At 40.9% G+C, this 17,122-nt stretch overlaps 1 protein-coding gene and 1 non-coding gene across 4 annotated transcripts in view; one reads left to right on the top strand and one right to left on the bottom strand.

The window, feature by feature from the left end:
* Septin10 (septin 10) overlaps nucleotides 1-17,122 on the top strand; it is an 82,432-nt gene that overhangs the window by 21,478 nt on the left and 43,832 nt on the right. For all 3 annotated transcript variants that reach the window (XM_021174286.2, XM_021174285.2, XM_021174287.2), the window contains exons 2-3: nucleotides 10,019-10,136; nucleotides 10,474-10,669. In XM_021174286.2, the coding sequence (XP_021029945.1) occupies nucleotides 10,019-10,136; nucleotides 10,474-10,669 (314 nt within the window). The remainder of the gene's footprint in view (nucleotides 1-10,018; nucleotides 10,137-10,473; nucleotides 10,670-17,122) is intronic.
* On the bottom strand, nucleotides 6,107-6,232 carry LOC115032250. Its single transcript, XR_003837899.1, has one exon. It is a non-coding gene; the product is annotated as a small nucleolar RNA SNORA17 (small nucleolar RNA).

Here is a 17,122-nt window from a genome sequence, read left to right as displayed (position 1 = left end):
CCTTCCTTCCTTCCTTCCTTCCTTCCTTCCTTTCTTTCTTTCTTTCTTTCTTTCTTTCTTTCTTTCTTTCTTTCTTTCTTTCTTTCTTTCTTTTTTCCTGAGACACGGTTTCTCTGTGTAGCTCTGGCTGTCCTGGAACTTGCTCTGTAGACCAGGCTGCCCTTGAACTCAGAAATCTGCCTGTCTCTACCTCCCAAGTGCTGGGATTAAAGGCATGTACCACCACTGCTCGGCAAACTTCTTTTTTCACATGTATCAAATATTAATAATAGTGGCAGAAACTAGAGGTGAGACTTGTCAGTAATCAGAATTTTAAGTCTTGTAGGCTATCCTCCTTAGGTTTTTATTGCTGTGATAAAGACTATGACCAAAAGCAACTTGGAGAAGAAAGGATATAATTTAATTTTATAATTCCACATCACAGTCTGTTGTTGAAGGAAGTTTGGGCAAGTATTTATCAGGAACCTGGAATCAGGAACTAAAAAGCAGAGTCCATGGAAGACCATGTCTTACTAGCCTGCTCTCAAAACTCATATTCATCTCTCTTTCTTATACCTCTCAGGACCTCCTGCTTATGGGTGGTACTGCCCACAGTATGCTAAACCTTCCAATGTCAGTCATTAACAAAGAAAGTTCCATAGACTTGCCTACAGGCCAACCTAACGGTGTTTTCTTAGTTGAGATTCTCTTCCCAGATGACCTTAGTGTGTGTCAAGTTGACAAAACAATAACACAAATCACTAACCAGCACATAGGCATAATTAAATCTTATTCTTTAAAACATTAATACTTAGGAAAGCAAATGGGACTCTAGTAGGGGTCACAGTGAGATTTGTCCATATCCTATTTTCCAGTGATAAAATATGAATATCATTTACTTCTTAAGATCCTAGCTAACTATACTGTGGTTCACCTTAATAATCAGAAAATATCAGTTCATATTATTATTAGAGATTGATGTTTTTCTGTATAATCAGGATAAAAAGAGTTAACTGAGATCTCTGGGTATCTCTAGTGTAGAAAGAGTTTAAATTATTTTAGGTTTATCAAACATTTGAGTATGTTATAGGACTTTTTAGAACATTTAATTTACTGTATTAGTAGAAATGTAGTAATTCAATAAATTGAATCCATTTGGTATTTATTTACTTTTTGTTTTAAAGGGAATAATTATATTTGTTTATAAGAGCTTAGATTTAAAATTCAGTAAGGAACACTTTTGGGTTAAAAGTTTTGAGATGCATGAGTAGCCCCATCCTTGAACTGGGGGCCGTGCCTATCTACTGGGGGTGGTCTCTACAGGTAGTATCTCCTCTTTGTTGGGTATTTCAGCTAAAATCATCACCACTGGGTCCTGGGAGTCTCTTGCTTCCCTGGTGTCTGGGACTTTCTAGTGGCTATCTCCAGCTCCCCATCCCCCACTGCTTCATTTCTATTCAATTTCCTGACCCTCTGTACTTCTCTGTACCTGATCCTGCCCCTCCCTTCCCCCCTCCTCTCTGCCTCTGAATACCCTCTCTCTCTCTACCTGCTGTGATAGTTTTGTTCCCTGTTCTATGTAGGATTGAAGTAGCCACACTTTGGTCCTCCTTCTTCTTAAGCTCCATATGGTTTGTGTGTTTTATTGTGGATATTCTGAGCTTTTGGGCTAATATTCACTTATCAGTGAGTATATATTGTGTGAGTTCCTTTGTGATTGTGTTACCTCACTCAGGATGATGCCCTCCAGGTCCATCCATTTGCCTAGGAATTTCATTAATTCATTCCTTTTAATAGCTGAGTAGTACTCCATTGTGTAAATGTACCACATTTTCTGTATTTATTATTCTGTTGAGGGGCATCTGGGTTCTTTCCAGCTTCTGGCTATTATAAATAAGGCTGCTGTGAACATAATGGAGCATGTGTCCTTGTTATATGATGAAGCATCTTTTGGTCATATGCTCAGGAGTGGTATAACTGGGTCTTCAGGTAGAACTGTTTCCAATTTTCTGAGGACCCGCCAGATTGTTTTCCAGAGTGGTTGTATCAGCTTACAGTCCCACCAATAATGGAGGAGTGTTTCTCTTTCACCAGCATCTGCTATTGCCTGAGCTTTTGATCTTAGCCATTCTGACTGGTGTGAGGTGGAATCTTAGGGTCGTTTTTGGTTTGCATTTCCCTGATGACTATGGATGTTGAACATTTCTTTAGGTGCTTCTTGGCCATTCGAGATTCCTCAGTTGAGAATTTTTTATTTAGCTCTGTACCCCATTTTTATTTGGTTCTCTGGAGTCTAACTTCTTGAGTTCTTTGTATATTTTGGATATTAGCCCTCTATCAGATGTAGGATTGGTAAAGATCTTTTCCCAATCTGTTGGTTGCCATTTTGTCTATTGACAGTGTCCTTTGGCTTACAGAAGCTTTTTAATTTTATGAGGTCCCATTTGTCAATTGTTGACCTTAGAGCATGAACTATTGGTGTTCTGTTCAGGAAGTTTTCCCCTGTGCCAATCAATGTGTTCGAGATTCTTCCCTACTTTTTCTTCTATTAGATTCAGCATATCTGGTTTTATGTGGAGGTCCTTGATCCACTTGGTCTTGAGCTTTGTACAAGAAGATAAGAATGGAACAATTTGCATTCTTCTGCATGCTGATCTTCAGCTAAACCAGCACCATTTGTTGAAAATGCTGTCTTTTTTCCACTGCATTGTTTTGGCTTCTTTGTCAAAAGATCAAGTGACCATAGGTGTGTGGGTTTATTTTTGGGTCTTCAATTCTATTCCATTGATCTACCTGCCTGTCTCTGAAAGACAGGAACAAAAATTGGAACAGAGACTGAAAGAAAGGTCCCAGAACCACCCCACCTAGGGATCCATCCCCCATCTGCAGACACCAAACCCCCATACTATTGTTGAAGCCAAGAAGCGCTTGCTCACAGGAGCCTGGTATGGCTGTTCCCTGAGAGGTTCTACCAGCACCTGACGAATACAGATGCAGATACTCATAAGCACCCATTGGACTGAGCCTGGGACCCCAATGGAAGAACTAGAGGGAAGGACTGAAGGAGCTGAAGATTTCAGCCCTATAGGAAGAACAGTATCAGCTAACTGGACCACCCAGAGCTCTCAGGGACTAAACCACCAACCAAAGAGTATACATGGAGGGACCCATGGCTCCAGATATATATGTAGCAGAGGATGGCCTTATCTGACATCAATGGGAGGGGAGGCCCTTGGTTCTGTGGAGGGTTAATGCCCCAGTGTAGGGGGATGCTAGAGAAGTAAGGCAGGAATGGGTGAGTGGGTAGAGGAGCACCCTCATAGAGGCAAAGTGGAAGGGAATGAAGGGGAAGGGGGATAGGTATCATTTGAAATGTAACGAATAAAATGATTAATAAAACAAAATCTTTAAAAAAAATGTTCAGTACTGGGGTTGGAAAGAGGCCCAGTGATTAAGAACACTGGCTGCTCTTTCAGGGGACATGGGCTCAGTTCCCAGCACTCACATAGCAGCTCATAGCTGTCTGTAACTTTAGTACCAGGGGATTCAGCTCCTTCACAGAGACATGCATGCAGGCAAAACACCAATGCACATGAAATATACATTATTTTATACAAATATAAGTATCACTCATGCAGTTTTAGTTGAAAGATCTAAAATAATTTTTTCAATTTAAAAGCTAGATTTTTTAAAAAACCAAATTATACTGAGCAATAAAGTTCTTTTACAAAGACACTGAATGTATTGAATCTTTTTAAATATGAAAACTATGCTTAAATAATGTAGGGCATTTGGGTAACCAAACAGTTATTACAAAAACATGATTTAATAAAAGGACATAGTATCATCCTCACTTGTGGGTTTATCAAAAATAAGATTAGTATTGTTTTTAAGAGTTAGGAATATACCAAGCTAATTATAATATGTCTTGGATAAACTGCAAAAATATCTAAGTCTTTTTTAAAACACAAAAGTGAGTTAGAAATGTTTATGTACTCAGGTATCAATGCATTTGAAGATGAATGGAGTCTAGATTGTATTTTAAATCCATTGAGTTTATCTTCAGAAGACAACACAAGTTTGGTGTAAGAAATAAATCTAAAGTTCATTTCCTGAAGTTCTGTAAGAGGAGCTAGCCAGAAGTACCCGGTTTGTAACTGAAGGGTATGTTGGCTATAGTGTCTTATTTTTGTTGATGAAATTACCTGAATTTGTGTGTGTTGTTAGTATGTACACACACACACACTTTTAAAAACTATTTTTTTTGTGTGTGAATTGTATATCATGACCTCCAGTCCCAGTCATCCCTCTGCACTTGTACCCACCCTTCACCCATGCAACGCCCCACAACACAGAAAAATAATTCCATTGTGTAAGTTGTGATGTGACACTGTGTGCCCTACAGTTTATTCTTTTGTCCACAAGTCTTTGCTGGCAAATGTTCATTGCAATGACTCCTTTGTCTGGTAAGCAGCCTCTGGCTTCTGCCACTCTATCAATACTGGAATCTCACTGGGACTCCTCTCAGATATCCTGTTCTTGCCATGGGTCATGGAGATCCTGTAGTTTTGGGTCTGCAGGACTGGCTGCTTATGCATTCCAGCAGTTCATCAATGCAGTAGATGCTGGAATGGGCTAATTCAAAGCCCTGGATCTGGGCCTGAGAGGTATCTGACCCTCCTGCTCTCATGCCCTCGGGACTAGCTCACCAGCAACCTTCCCCCATCCCGTCTTCCCTACCCTTCCCCCTGCAACCAGGGCCAGCTCTACCCTGCTGCCCAGATGTGCAATACTCTCTGAGTATTGCAGCCAGTGAGGGACATGGCCAGTTCTTCCACTCTCATGATTACTGGGGTCAGTTCTCCTGCCTGCCATACCTGGCAAGGGACAAGGGAAGGGCGGTAGGCATCTGTTCATCATTGGCTTCACCGCCCAGCAGACAAGAGGTAGGGCCTGCTCTCTTATACTCACACCCTCACGACCAGCTTCCCTGTAACCCCCATATCCAGCTAGCTCTACTGTGCTGCCCAAGTGAGGTGCAGGGCCTGCTCTCCCATTTTCACATCCTCTGGGCCAGTTCACCCTAGCCACCAGGGTCAGCAATACTGTGCTGTCCAGGCAAGGCACAGGGCCCTTCCAGATGCTGCAGCTGATGAGGGGGCGGGGCCAGCTTTCCTGCTCTCATGACCCCAGGGCCAGGGGAGATCTCCAGTTTGCTGCATGTGCTGAGGGGTGAGGGAGGAGGCCACCTCAAATGAGATGAGTGGCAGGGCCAGCTCACCTGCAGCTCCCACATTGTGTATAGGCACCTCTCCTGAATACTGCAGCTGGCTAGGGGTGGGGTCATCTCTCCTTTCATGTCCCCAGGGCCAGCTCTTCCATGATGCCAGGTAAGGGGTGGGGTCAGGTCTTTGTAGCCTTAGACATCAACATGTTCCTAGGCATCAGCCCAAACCAGGAACACCTGCCTGGCCTTTGGTAGTAACAGATCCCTGCTGCTGCAGGGCCACAGGTCCAGATGTGGCCCCTGGTAGCAGCACAGGTGGCGTTACCAGCTATCCATCAGGCTGTTCCTTAGTACCCTCAAGTCTTCAGTTCTACCTCTCTTCATTGTGCCCATATCCTTCTGTTTCTCTTTCTCTTAACATTTCTTCCCCACTTAACTTGCTCCTCGTAGTGGCACGGGGTGGGGTGGGGTGGGGTCTCTGAGTGTCTGAGGTTGTCTCAGAAGTGGTTGCAGGAGTGCTGTGCCCTGTTCATGTATTGTGGTGCCCCACAGAGGTCATCTTGGGTATGTTCTACCCCACCAGGCCTGCATGGCCCCAGACTATGATGGTCATCTCAAACTAGCTCCCTGTCCAGGCCCCATGGCACAGTTCTGGTGGTTGTCTCGGGCTCACTTCTCACCCAGGTCTGCCAGAGTGGCCCCTTGCAAGGGTTGTCTGTCTTGGACTCACTCCTGTGCAGGGCCTGTGGGTTCTTCGAATCTGGCTTGCTCCTCGTCCTGAGAGCCTGGCCTGGCCTGCCTGGTGCTGAACTGGTGGTTGTCTCAGACTAGCTCCCCGTCAGGGCCTCCTGGCTCTGGACTAGTGGTGTTTCAGGCTTGTTTTTTTTTTTTTTTTTCAGGGAAGTTAGGCTGCTAATTGTTCAGATGTTCATAGGTCAGAACACGAAGTGTAGATAATTTTCTTCTCTTGGCCATCTACCAATGCACATGTGACATAGCCATACCTGTAGTGCCTCTAGGGGAAGTGTGTGTGTGTGTGCGTGAGTGTGTGTGTGTGTGTGTATGTATTTTAAGTAAGCTTATAAAATGGTGTTTCCCTGTGGCTCTTTCAAACATCCTTAGTGTTATTCTCCCTCCTCCCTGACCCTTTGTATTTGTTCCCATCCCACTTCCCATTTAAAGTCTCCCTCACAGTTTTTCTATTTCTCCCTTTGTAGAGTCTATATTTTGTTTAGTACTTGCTTCTTTTTTTTAATTTTTAATATTTTTTATTACATATTTTCCTCAATTACATTTCCAATGCTATCCCAAAAGTCCCCCATACCCCCCCCCACTTCCCTACCCACCCATTCCCATTCTTTTGGCCCTGGCATTCCCCTATATTGGGGCATATAAAGTTTGCAAGTCCAATGGGCCTCTCTTTCCAGTGATGGCCGACTAGGCCATCTTTCGATACATATGCAGCTAGAGACAAGAGCTCCAGGGTACTGGTTAGTTCATCATGTTGTTCCAACTATAGGGTTGCAGATACCTTTAGCTCCTTGGGTACTTTCTCTAGCTTCTCCAATTGGGAGCCCTGTGATCCATCCAATAGCTGACTGTGAGCATCCACTTCTGTGTTTGCTAGGCCCCGGCATAGTCTCACAAGAGACAGCTATATTTGGGTCCTTTCAGCAAAATCTTGCTAGTGTATGCAATGGTGTCAGCGTTTGGAAGCTGATTATGGGATGGATCCCTGGATATGGCAGTCTCTAGATGGTCCATCCTTTCATCACAGCTCGAAACTTTGTCTCTGTAACTCCTTCCATGGGTGTTTTGTTCCCAATTCTAAGAAGGGGCATATTGTCCACACTTTGGTCTTCATTCTTCTTGAGTTTCATGCGTTTAGCAAATTGTATCTTATATCTTGGGTATCCTAAGTTTTGGGCTAATATCCACTTATCAGTGAATACATATTGTGTGAGTTCCTTTGTGATTGTGTTACCTCACTCAAGATGATGCCCTCCAGGTCCATCCATTTGGCTAGGAATTTCATAAATTCATTCTTTTTAATAGCTGAGTAGTACTCCATTGTGTAAATGTACCATAATTTCTGTATCCATTCCTCTGTTGAGGGGCATCTGGGTTCTTTCCAGCTTCTGGCTATTATAAATAAGGCTGCTATGAACATAGTGGAGCATATGAGTACTTGCTTCTTATAGACATAAATAGAATCTTCAAAACAGTAGAGCTTAGATTTAGGAGAACTAGTAGAAATGTCTTAGGCAAGGAAGCTACAAGCTTTAGTTGATTTTGACAGCAGTAGTTTAGTCATCAGTCTATAGAAGTGCAGATCATAAGTAGAGTGAAACTGTTTGTGTAATAGGCTGATTAATACTGATTTAATATGTTCTAGGGACAGACACCATAAAGTCACACCATGCTGCAAATCTCGAGTGGGAGGTTTATTGGGGAGTGGGTATATAGAGGCTGCCTCTGGGTGTGGGTGGAGGGGAAAGTGTGGAGAGGAGGGACTGGCCTTTTATAAGGGGGTATAGTGCCTGCGCAGTGGGAGGATATGCCACTCCTGGCAACAGCAGGAATGTGTCTCATCTTGGCAGTTAGTGGTGACATCTGCTGTCCCCTGGGTCCCTGGGGGCAGGTGGTGGAAATGCCTGGTTACCAACATTTATGAGCACATAGTTTTTGTTATTGTGTAATTTAGCAGGAATGCCTTAGGTATTAAGACTTCTTTGAAGTAGAACTTTTTGCTACTGTTAGTACAGGGGCAATCCAGTAAGTGGAAGTTTTACTCAACGGGGAGAGCCTTACTGAGAACTGATTGACATGTAAGAAAACCTTCTTGTTAAAACTGAATCAGCATCGATTTTGTCTCAGGGTAGTGAACTATAGTAATGTGTAATCATCAAGCAGTCTTACCCCTTAGCTCTCCTGTAACCTGGTCAAACCTTCCCAACTTAGTTGTAAGCTCGTAATTTTGTTCTACCTCTTTATTTTTGGACAAAATCTTAATTTATTGTAGGAAAAGGATGCATCCTTGTCTAAAATATTAACTTTCCCTCATTTTACCTAAAATATAAACATACTTGTTATTGTTTATTTAATTTCTCTTAACTAGCATTGAATCCAATCACAAATTTACATAATATAGCAAAGTAATATTTGTACATTTATTGTTAAGACTCCAATTTTTTTGTGTTAATTCTTACATAGACCTCATTGCTTCATGGAATTTTAAAGCATTGCTTTATCTTTTTTCTTTTCATTAAAATATGAGAGTTAGAGAACGTTACATTTCAATAGAGACCTTGAACAGTAAATTATCTTGTGAGCAGGAAAGGCAGAAAAACACTGCAACTGCAGTTTTGAACAAAAAAGGATATTTTTTTCAAGAAGCTGAAAGAGACAGCAAGTGGTTACATTTTTTGAAGGACCAAAAGACAAGAGAAAAAAAAAAAAGACAAAACCGAAAAATGACAACTGAAAACAGGTGGAAAAGACTAACAGCAGAGACACTGGAAAGTTAGACCCATAATGTTTGCATATTTATAGCTTATTTGCAAACCAAAATCAACAAAATATTTTAACATTTTATTGTTATAGCTATTAGAAACTTGATTTATAACATAGTATTATATGTACCACAAGAAAGAACATTTTTGTTAGAAACAGAAAAGGGGTTTCTCATGCCTAGGACTGGAGTTTTTGTTTTGTAGTCTGTGGCTCTAATGGGTAGCATTGTCAGTCTGTTTCATAACTCACTTACACACACACACACACACACACACACACACACACATTAAAGAATGATTCCTTGACATTCTTAGCTTCTAAGGTTTAGTCACCAGGACATGAGTTCAGATGCTGGGATAGGCATGGTAGGCATAGATAGCTTTCAAAGGGACCTAACACAGCCCAGGATAATTTGGTCCTGGTTTGCAACATTTCACCTCTCCATAGCATCAAAATGCAACCATTTGGTCTTGTAGAATCTGACAGGAGTGCAGTCTTTCCTCATTTCTTTTTTCTGTTTCCTTTACTCTTTCCCTCCTTTTCTTAACCCCCTTCTGGGAGCTTCATCTCATACAAACTTTATGGAGAAAAGGACCAAAGGCTCCATTCCAAAGTTTAGTCTGTCCCTCTGGTCGCATGGTGAGCTTTGTCTCTGAGATTCCTGTGTGGGGGCCTCCCTTCCTGTTGTCTCCTGCATTTTGTTCTCATTACCTTCTCTTTCTCACTTGGTGTCTTGAGTTTGCATATTGCCAAGGCCTCTAAGCCCTGCAGTCCTCTCAGGGCTCCATCTAAGTTAGAGTTTCACTCAGAGGGTTAGCAATGTGTGTTTGTGTGTGTGACTATTTATAATGTATATATGTAGATTTTTTTCCTGTAATATGAAGTACAAATTATACCCTTATAGTTCAGAATGGAAATGTTCTACTCTATAACTCTGTTCTTTAGGATTTTCTTAGTTATTCAAAATCTATATGTAAGTATACTTAGTGACAGTGAACTCATTTTTGTCAGTGAATATGCATAGTTTACTTGGATGTTTTCTTAGTTTTGGAGGTCACTTGTTTTAATGTTAAAAATTATGGTTTGGGGTCATATAAAGGAATGAGAAGTGAGTGCTTTGGGAGTCTTGACAGTGTTCACAAATTTAATCACTTTTATCTTCAGTCAGAAATAGAAGTCATGAACTCTTGAGATGCCTTGATAAATTATATTTATCTTTTCAAGTATGCTTATATCTTACAGTGATTAAATATCAAATATAAAAATATAATTAAAGTTATTTGTTTTGCTTTCCTTCAGATAAAAGAGCATCCCCGCTCCTTGTCTATGTGTGGCCATGTTGGTTTTGAAAGCTTACCTGATCAGCTGGTCGATAGATCCATTGAGCAAGGCTTCTGTTTCAATATTCTCTGTGTGGGTGAGTGCCAGTAGCCCTTTCTCCGAGTTTTTCACCACGTATGTTCCTATGCTCACATCATTGTTTGTATAAGCAGATTAATAACTCTGGATTTTATGAGTTGCTTAAATTCTAATTTGCTTTACTTCAAACTTTTTTTGTTTCACTTTCAGAGGGCAGAGTAACTTGGCAGGTATAATAATTGTTTCTCTAGTGATTTAAGACCACCGTTAGCCTAAATTCTTTTATAGGCCACATAGCCTTTGAAATAGACTCCTTGAAGCCATTCTAGAGTTTGTATATGTTGTTCTTCCCAGTGATTCTCTGCACGTGTGAAAATGTGCTTTGTTTCTTCTAGGGGAGACTGGAATTGGAAAATCAACACTGATTAACACATTGTTTAATACTAATTTTGAAGAACTGGAATCCTCACATTTTTGTCCATGTGTTAGACTTAGAGCTCAGACATATGAACTCCAGGAAAGCAATGTTCGCTTGAAACTGACCATTGTAAATACAGTGGGCTTTGGTGACCAAATCAATAAAGAAGACAGGTATGTGTGGTTTGTTTGTTTGTTTGTATTCTTCCTTGTAATAAGACCAGTCTTATTTCAGGGTGAAGACTTGGCCTTTTTCCTTTTGAGCTGTAATTTTATTTTCTGCTGATACAATACACGACTTTACTTCCCAGACATAATTTCTTCTTTTTTGTTTAGCGAGGGACTAATCATCGTCTTGTTGTTATTTACAAATTATAATCTTTTTCTTGTTTTTATTTAGAATAAGTAAATCACAGCATTAAAATACATAGCTAATAAAAAGTTGTAACTCTTTTCTGCTCTTTAGTATATTTTCAATTAATATTTTTACTAATATTTAGACTTATCTTGTTGAGAAGGAATGTTTAAGATATATAAGGGCAACATATATAGTGGTTATATATATTGTTTATAAATTAATTTCTTTCTTCTTTCAAATTCTCACCAAAATTACCAGTTACATTATTAAACATTGTTGGAAACGTATTTAGACTTTCAAAATGAGTGCAGTACCCTTTGATCATATTCACCCTTCTCTCCCTGATCTCCATCAAGCCCTTCTCGCAGTCCCTCCCAGATTCATGTCCTCTTCTCCATGTGTATGTGTGTGTGTGTATTTTCCCATTAGCACAGTAATGTTGACTGCTGTGATCTATATGGATAACTGTGGCTGTTGAGAGTTCATAGGTGCTGCTTCGGGAGTTTTGTCTGCCCACTTTGTGTTCCTGGCTGGTCACATGCGTGCACCTGCCCAGGAGCTATCTTGGGTCTGTGAATAGAAAACACACACAAACAACCGTTTTTCTTAAAATGCCTTGTCTAACTCAATGATTGGGCACTCCTAAATCTTCCCCTGCTATTCCATGCCCAGTCAGGGAAGTGGTCAGTGGCTATTTATCCAGAAACTGACATTGCTGTTGGCTTTATCTCTTCCTGGCTTCTGTGTCCCCTTCTACTCTCTCCCAGTCCCACATTCTCTCTGCATTCTTCCCGTGCAACTCTCAGTGTCCCCACCCTTGACTCAGCCATTAGCCACTGGCAACTTTGTTGATAGATCAAAAACCAATTGAGGGTAAGGACCTTGAGTGTCAGTAAACACAGATTGCAGACCAGAGCATCAGAACCACCCTCCTGTGAGGTGCAACCTCCATGGTGTCCAGAGGATGCTGTTTCACAGTAGTTCTGGTCCTCTGACCCAGGTCTTTCCACACCCTCCTTTGTGGTGTATCTGGACCTTGAATTGTGTTACATATGTCTCTTTTGGGTTCTTGTCTAGGTTTACAGTATGAGTTTTCTCTAATTAAGCAGACTTTAAATCCAGTCAGGCAGTCTTCTTAGGTTTAGAGCCAGACAGAAGCCACATGGCAGGCGTTATTGGTGAATTCCCTCACCCTCTCTTTCCACAGCACCTTTCCTCCAATTCAGGCCCAGCAGTGAGCTGCACTCATAGGCTTCCTTGGTGAGTTCCCTTACTTGCCAACCCTGCCTCAGGAGCCAGTACATAGTTCTGCTAATGAATCCTATTGTCTCTAATCCCTGCCCCATGAGTGCCAGAACCTGATTCCTTCCTTCCCCAGCCTGGGACTTAAAAATAGCGACACACTACCACTAAGACCCTAGTGAACCCCAGTAACCACTGAATTAGTATCACTCTAGCCTAAAAAAGCAGTATCAAGTCTCCTAAAGACGGTAGGTTCTTCCTGTATGATCTGAAATTAACCAAGCATGGGTGACAGTAAAACCAAACTAAACATCTAGTCACCATGGCTGGGCTAGAAACACATCTTATGAACATGACCAGTGAATGAAATGCAGATGCCCAGGTCCCATGGCAAAGGTACAAGCAATCTGAAAAAACAAGATAATACGTATGTACCTCTGAAAGTACCTCCCTAACCCAATAGAAATGATCTCCAGTGAAAACGGTCTAGATCAACATTTCTCAACCTGTGGGTAGCATCCCCTTTGGGAGTCAAATGACCCTTTCACAGGGGTCTCCTAAGACCATTGGGAAAAACACATATTTATATTACCATTCCTAACAGTAAAATTACAGTTATGAAGTAGCAACAAAATGATTCTATGTTTGGATATCACCACAACATGAGGGACTGTATTAAAAGGTTATAGCAGGGCTGGTGAGATGGCTCAGTGGGTAAGAGCACCCGACTGCTCTTCCAAAGGTCCAGAGTTCAAATCCCAGCAACCACATGGTGGCTCACAACCATCCGCAATGAGATCTGGCGCCCTCTTCTGGAGTGTCTGAAGACAGCTACAGTGTACTTACATATAATAAATAAAATCTTTAAAAAAAAAAAAAAGTTATAGCATTAGGAAGATGGAGAGCCACTAGTCTAGATGAACGTGTATCAAAATTTTTTAATGATGAAATTCTAGCTTGTTTCATTTTATGTCATTTCTTATCCATTTTTCTTCAGTAGTGTTATAGAGGTTAGATTTTGGATGTCAGAGAAAGGGAGAAATATCTTGGTATAGCTTTTCATTCCTTTTCCTTTTGGAATCTATATATTTTCATTATTACAAGCTGTTTTCCAGAGTCATTTTTGTATGAACTGAGCCTGTGTAATCCAGGTTAGGGTGTGGCCTTTCAGCACATCAGGAAACGACTCTCTCGGCCCCCTCCCCAGAAGTAAAGGAGCAGCGCAGAGACCAAGGGTGCCTCACTTTCAATGCTATTAATGGTTACACCAACTTAGGACTAATTTGTACGTAAGTAAAAGTGTCTTAAAATGAACTGAAGCTTAGGGCCAAGACACTTATTCACCTAAATAAATGTCATTGGATTCTAGACTAAGACCTATATAGGTATAACTTTCATGTCTATAGTTAGTTTTAAAATAAAATTTAACCTGCTTTTCCACATTTTCTTTGTTTTTCCTCTGTTATTAGGGTAATAAATAGATGTTTTATGTAAAATACTAGCTAGCATAGAACAGTTGGAGTCTACCTCAGTCATTCCTTCAAGCCCAGTCCCGTTTTTCTCCATAAATGAGCCGTTTCTCTGAATTAGGTATTTTACCATGCCTTTTAAAGTTCTTTTAAACTAAGCTTTAGTAATGCATATTTTTAAAAATTGTTTTGTATTTATGAGTGTTTTGCTCATATGTATGTGTCCTTAATACATATGTGCCTAGTGTATGTCGAGGTCAGATGCGGGCACTGGATTCCCTGGAACTGGAGGTACAAGTGATTTGAGCTGCCACATGGGTCCTGGGAACTGAACCTGGGTCTACAGCAAGTGCTTTTATTGCTGAGCCAGCTCCTGAACTCAAGTAATACGTAATTTCTCTAGAATAAGTTTTGATTTCAACACACAATTTGAAGTAAGGTTTTAAAGAAACATTTAGTTTTGTGATCCACTAGCACATTCCCTAATATAGGACATAGCTGTGATCTTTAATTACTCTGCTGATATATATATATATATATATATATCATATATACATATATGTATATATCATATACATACATACATACATATATATATATGTATGTATATATGCACACACACACACACATACACCATATATTCTAGTCAGCTGGATCTGCAGAACTTTCTATGTGTGTGCCTTTCTTCTCTCCAGTGTGGTATTCCACAGATTCTAATTATCTTGCATCTTCTCTCCCCAAGACATCCACTGTTCTCTCTTTTCCTGTCCCACCACTTACCCATCTCAGCTGTCGATTCCCCCTGGTGGCTATGCTTCTGTCTCTCCCTTCTCTGTGTTTTCCTGTTGTCTAATTTACTGCTAAACTTAATATCTTAATTTTCGTTACAAGTTTTTAAATTTGTACATTTTGTATGGTTGCTATTCATATCTGTAAGATCACTTTTTAAATTAGCTTGATTTTTACCAATAATCTAATTTGCATTTTGTCTTATTGTACAATTGTAGTTTATAATAATTTTGACTTATGGTTATTCTTTATGTATTTTGATATGCCCATATTGTTTTTTCTTGTGACTTTTGGGAATAATTTGCAGAGATACTTTGAGGTCTAATGTAAAGATAGCTTCCATTGGTCAGACTTGGATTTGCTTACAGTAGCTTTCTCTGACATTAGTTCTGGAAGAATCACTGAACCCATTTCATGCTTTGAGATTCTCAGAATCAAAGAGATGTCTTGCATTATATTCAAGGCTGGTACTTTGGCCAGAAGCTCCCAACAATGTCTCACTTTCTCCTTTCCTTTTAGTTTCAAAGCAACAAACACCCCTATGGGTCTTTGAGAAGAAGGGAATAGTAGGTTTATTCCTGGTTCACTCTCACCCTGACAGTGTAGGCTTTTAGGATCACAGCTCAATGTGGGAAGGAGTTTGCTCATTGGAATCCCACTATTGTGGATCCTAGGTTTTGATTTCTTCCTCTTGCCCCATGGGTCCAGTCATAAAGCACAATGACTGGATTGATAAGTCATCTCATGATAAAATTAGAATCAGTACTATTAGTATAGAACTTGGTAATCTTTTTATGTCAAGGGCAAAGAGTAAATACTTCAAGCTCTGTGGGATGCATCATTGTTATGAATGGCTTAGCTCTGCCATTTGATGTGAAGGTAACAAGGGACAGTGTATAATAGATGAACATGGTTACACCTCAGTGAAACATTTGCTTAGAAGAACAGCTGTCCAACTAGATTTGTCCTTGAGCAATAGTTTGTTGTATGCTGCTCCAATTTTATGTGTTAGTGTGTTAGATGAATAAAAAAAAGCTCATAAGAGATCATTTGTTCTGGAGCTGATTCTGAGTGACTGTGGAAGATAGATTCAGGTCACCACAAATACCTGTTCTATCCAGCATAACAGGTTGCTAGCATCTGTACACCAACAGAGCAGAGAAGCCATGACACAGGTAAAGTAAGTGAGCAACGCTGTTACAAACTTCAGAGTGTCTGGTGATGCTCAGCCTTTGGTTTGCCAGAGGCTAGGGATGTCTTTGTACATCTTAAAAGGATCTGCCTAACACAAGGATATTAGACCACACACAAAGGTAGATAGTAGCTATACAGAAAAGTGTTAGGTACCCCAACTCCAAATATTCCTATTAATAGAAGTCTTCACAGTCACAGAAGTTACAGCCAACGGGCCTTATAGACTATAACTTGGGTATGGTGTTTGCTGGGTGTTACCTTTCACAAGTATTTTTAAAATTTCTTAGATTGATTTTATTTTGTGCGTATGAGTGTTATGCCCGCACATATTTGTGGGTACCATGTGCATGCCTGGTACTTCAGAGGTCCGGAAAGAGCATTGGATCTGCTCCTGGAAATGTAGTTCCAGACAGTTGTGAGCCACCATGTGGGTTCTGGGAATTGAACACAGGTCTTCTCCAAGACCAACAACTGCTCATAACTGCTGAGACAACTCTCTAACCCACATAGCCTTTTTACAAACTGCTTTTTATTTTCTGTTTTGCAAACTACTCTCTAGTTCTGTCCTCATCTTTCATATTTCATTTTGGAACACTCTTTTACCCTAGAACAAAATCTTACTGTATTTTATAACAGGTTCTGTCTTACTTAAAAGTACTTCCCTTTTTATTGACTTTACATCCCAGTCACAACCCCCCTCTCTCTTCCCTTCTCAGTCCCACCCTTACAAATCACTCTCCCCAGTGAGCCCCATCTTGGATACCTCCCCACCCTGGGGTATCTAGTCCTAGCAGGTGTAGGCACATCCTCTGCCACTGAGGTCCGACCAGATGGTACAAGTACGGGAAAGAGGACCCAGTGGCGGGGAACAGAAACCAAGACAGCCTCCATGCCACGTGTTAGAGGACCTACATGATGATCAAGCTGTATATTTGCTACAAATGTGTAGGGTGCCAATGTCTAGCACTCGGTGGCCCAGGCTCTGTGAGCCTCCATGGTCCCAGGCAAATGGACACTGTAGGTCTTCTTGTGGTACCCTTGGACTTGCTCACTTCTATTTGCCACTCTTACATAAGACTCCCCGGGCTCTGCCTGATGTTTAGCTATGGGTCTCTCTGCATCTGCCTCCATCTGCTGCTTGGTGAAACCTCTCAGGAGACAGTTATGGTAGGTTCCTGTCTGCAGGCATAACAGAGTATTATTAATAATGTCAGGGGTTGGCTCTCTCACATGGGATGAGGATGTGAGTTGATATTAAGTCACTGTCTTCTCATTGAAATGGTGTTTTCTAGTTGCTGGAGTTAGAAACAGGATAAATTGCTATGGAAGAATTCCTGTTTGTTTGTTTATTTATTTATTTATTCTAATGGAATTTTTAAAATTAGGTATTTTCTTCATTTATTTCCAATGCTATCCCAAAAGTCCCCCATGCCCTACCCCCCCTCCCCCCTCCCCCCAACTCCTACTTCTTGGCCCTGGCGTTTCCCTGTACTTAGGCATATAAAGTTTGCAAGACCAATGGGCCTCTCTTCCCAATGATGGCCGACTAGGCCATCTTCTGATACATATGCAGCT

The sequence above is a fragment of the Mus caroli genome, chromosome 10, assembly GCF_900094665.2.
Source record: "Mus caroli chromosome 10, CAROLI_EIJ_v1.1, whole genome shotgun sequence".
Taxonomy (NCBI): Eukaryota; Metazoa; Chordata; class Mammalia; order Rodentia; family Muridae; genus Mus; species Mus caroli.
Note: the sequence above shows the minus strand (reverse complement) of the source record. Positions and strands in the feature narration are given on the sequence as shown.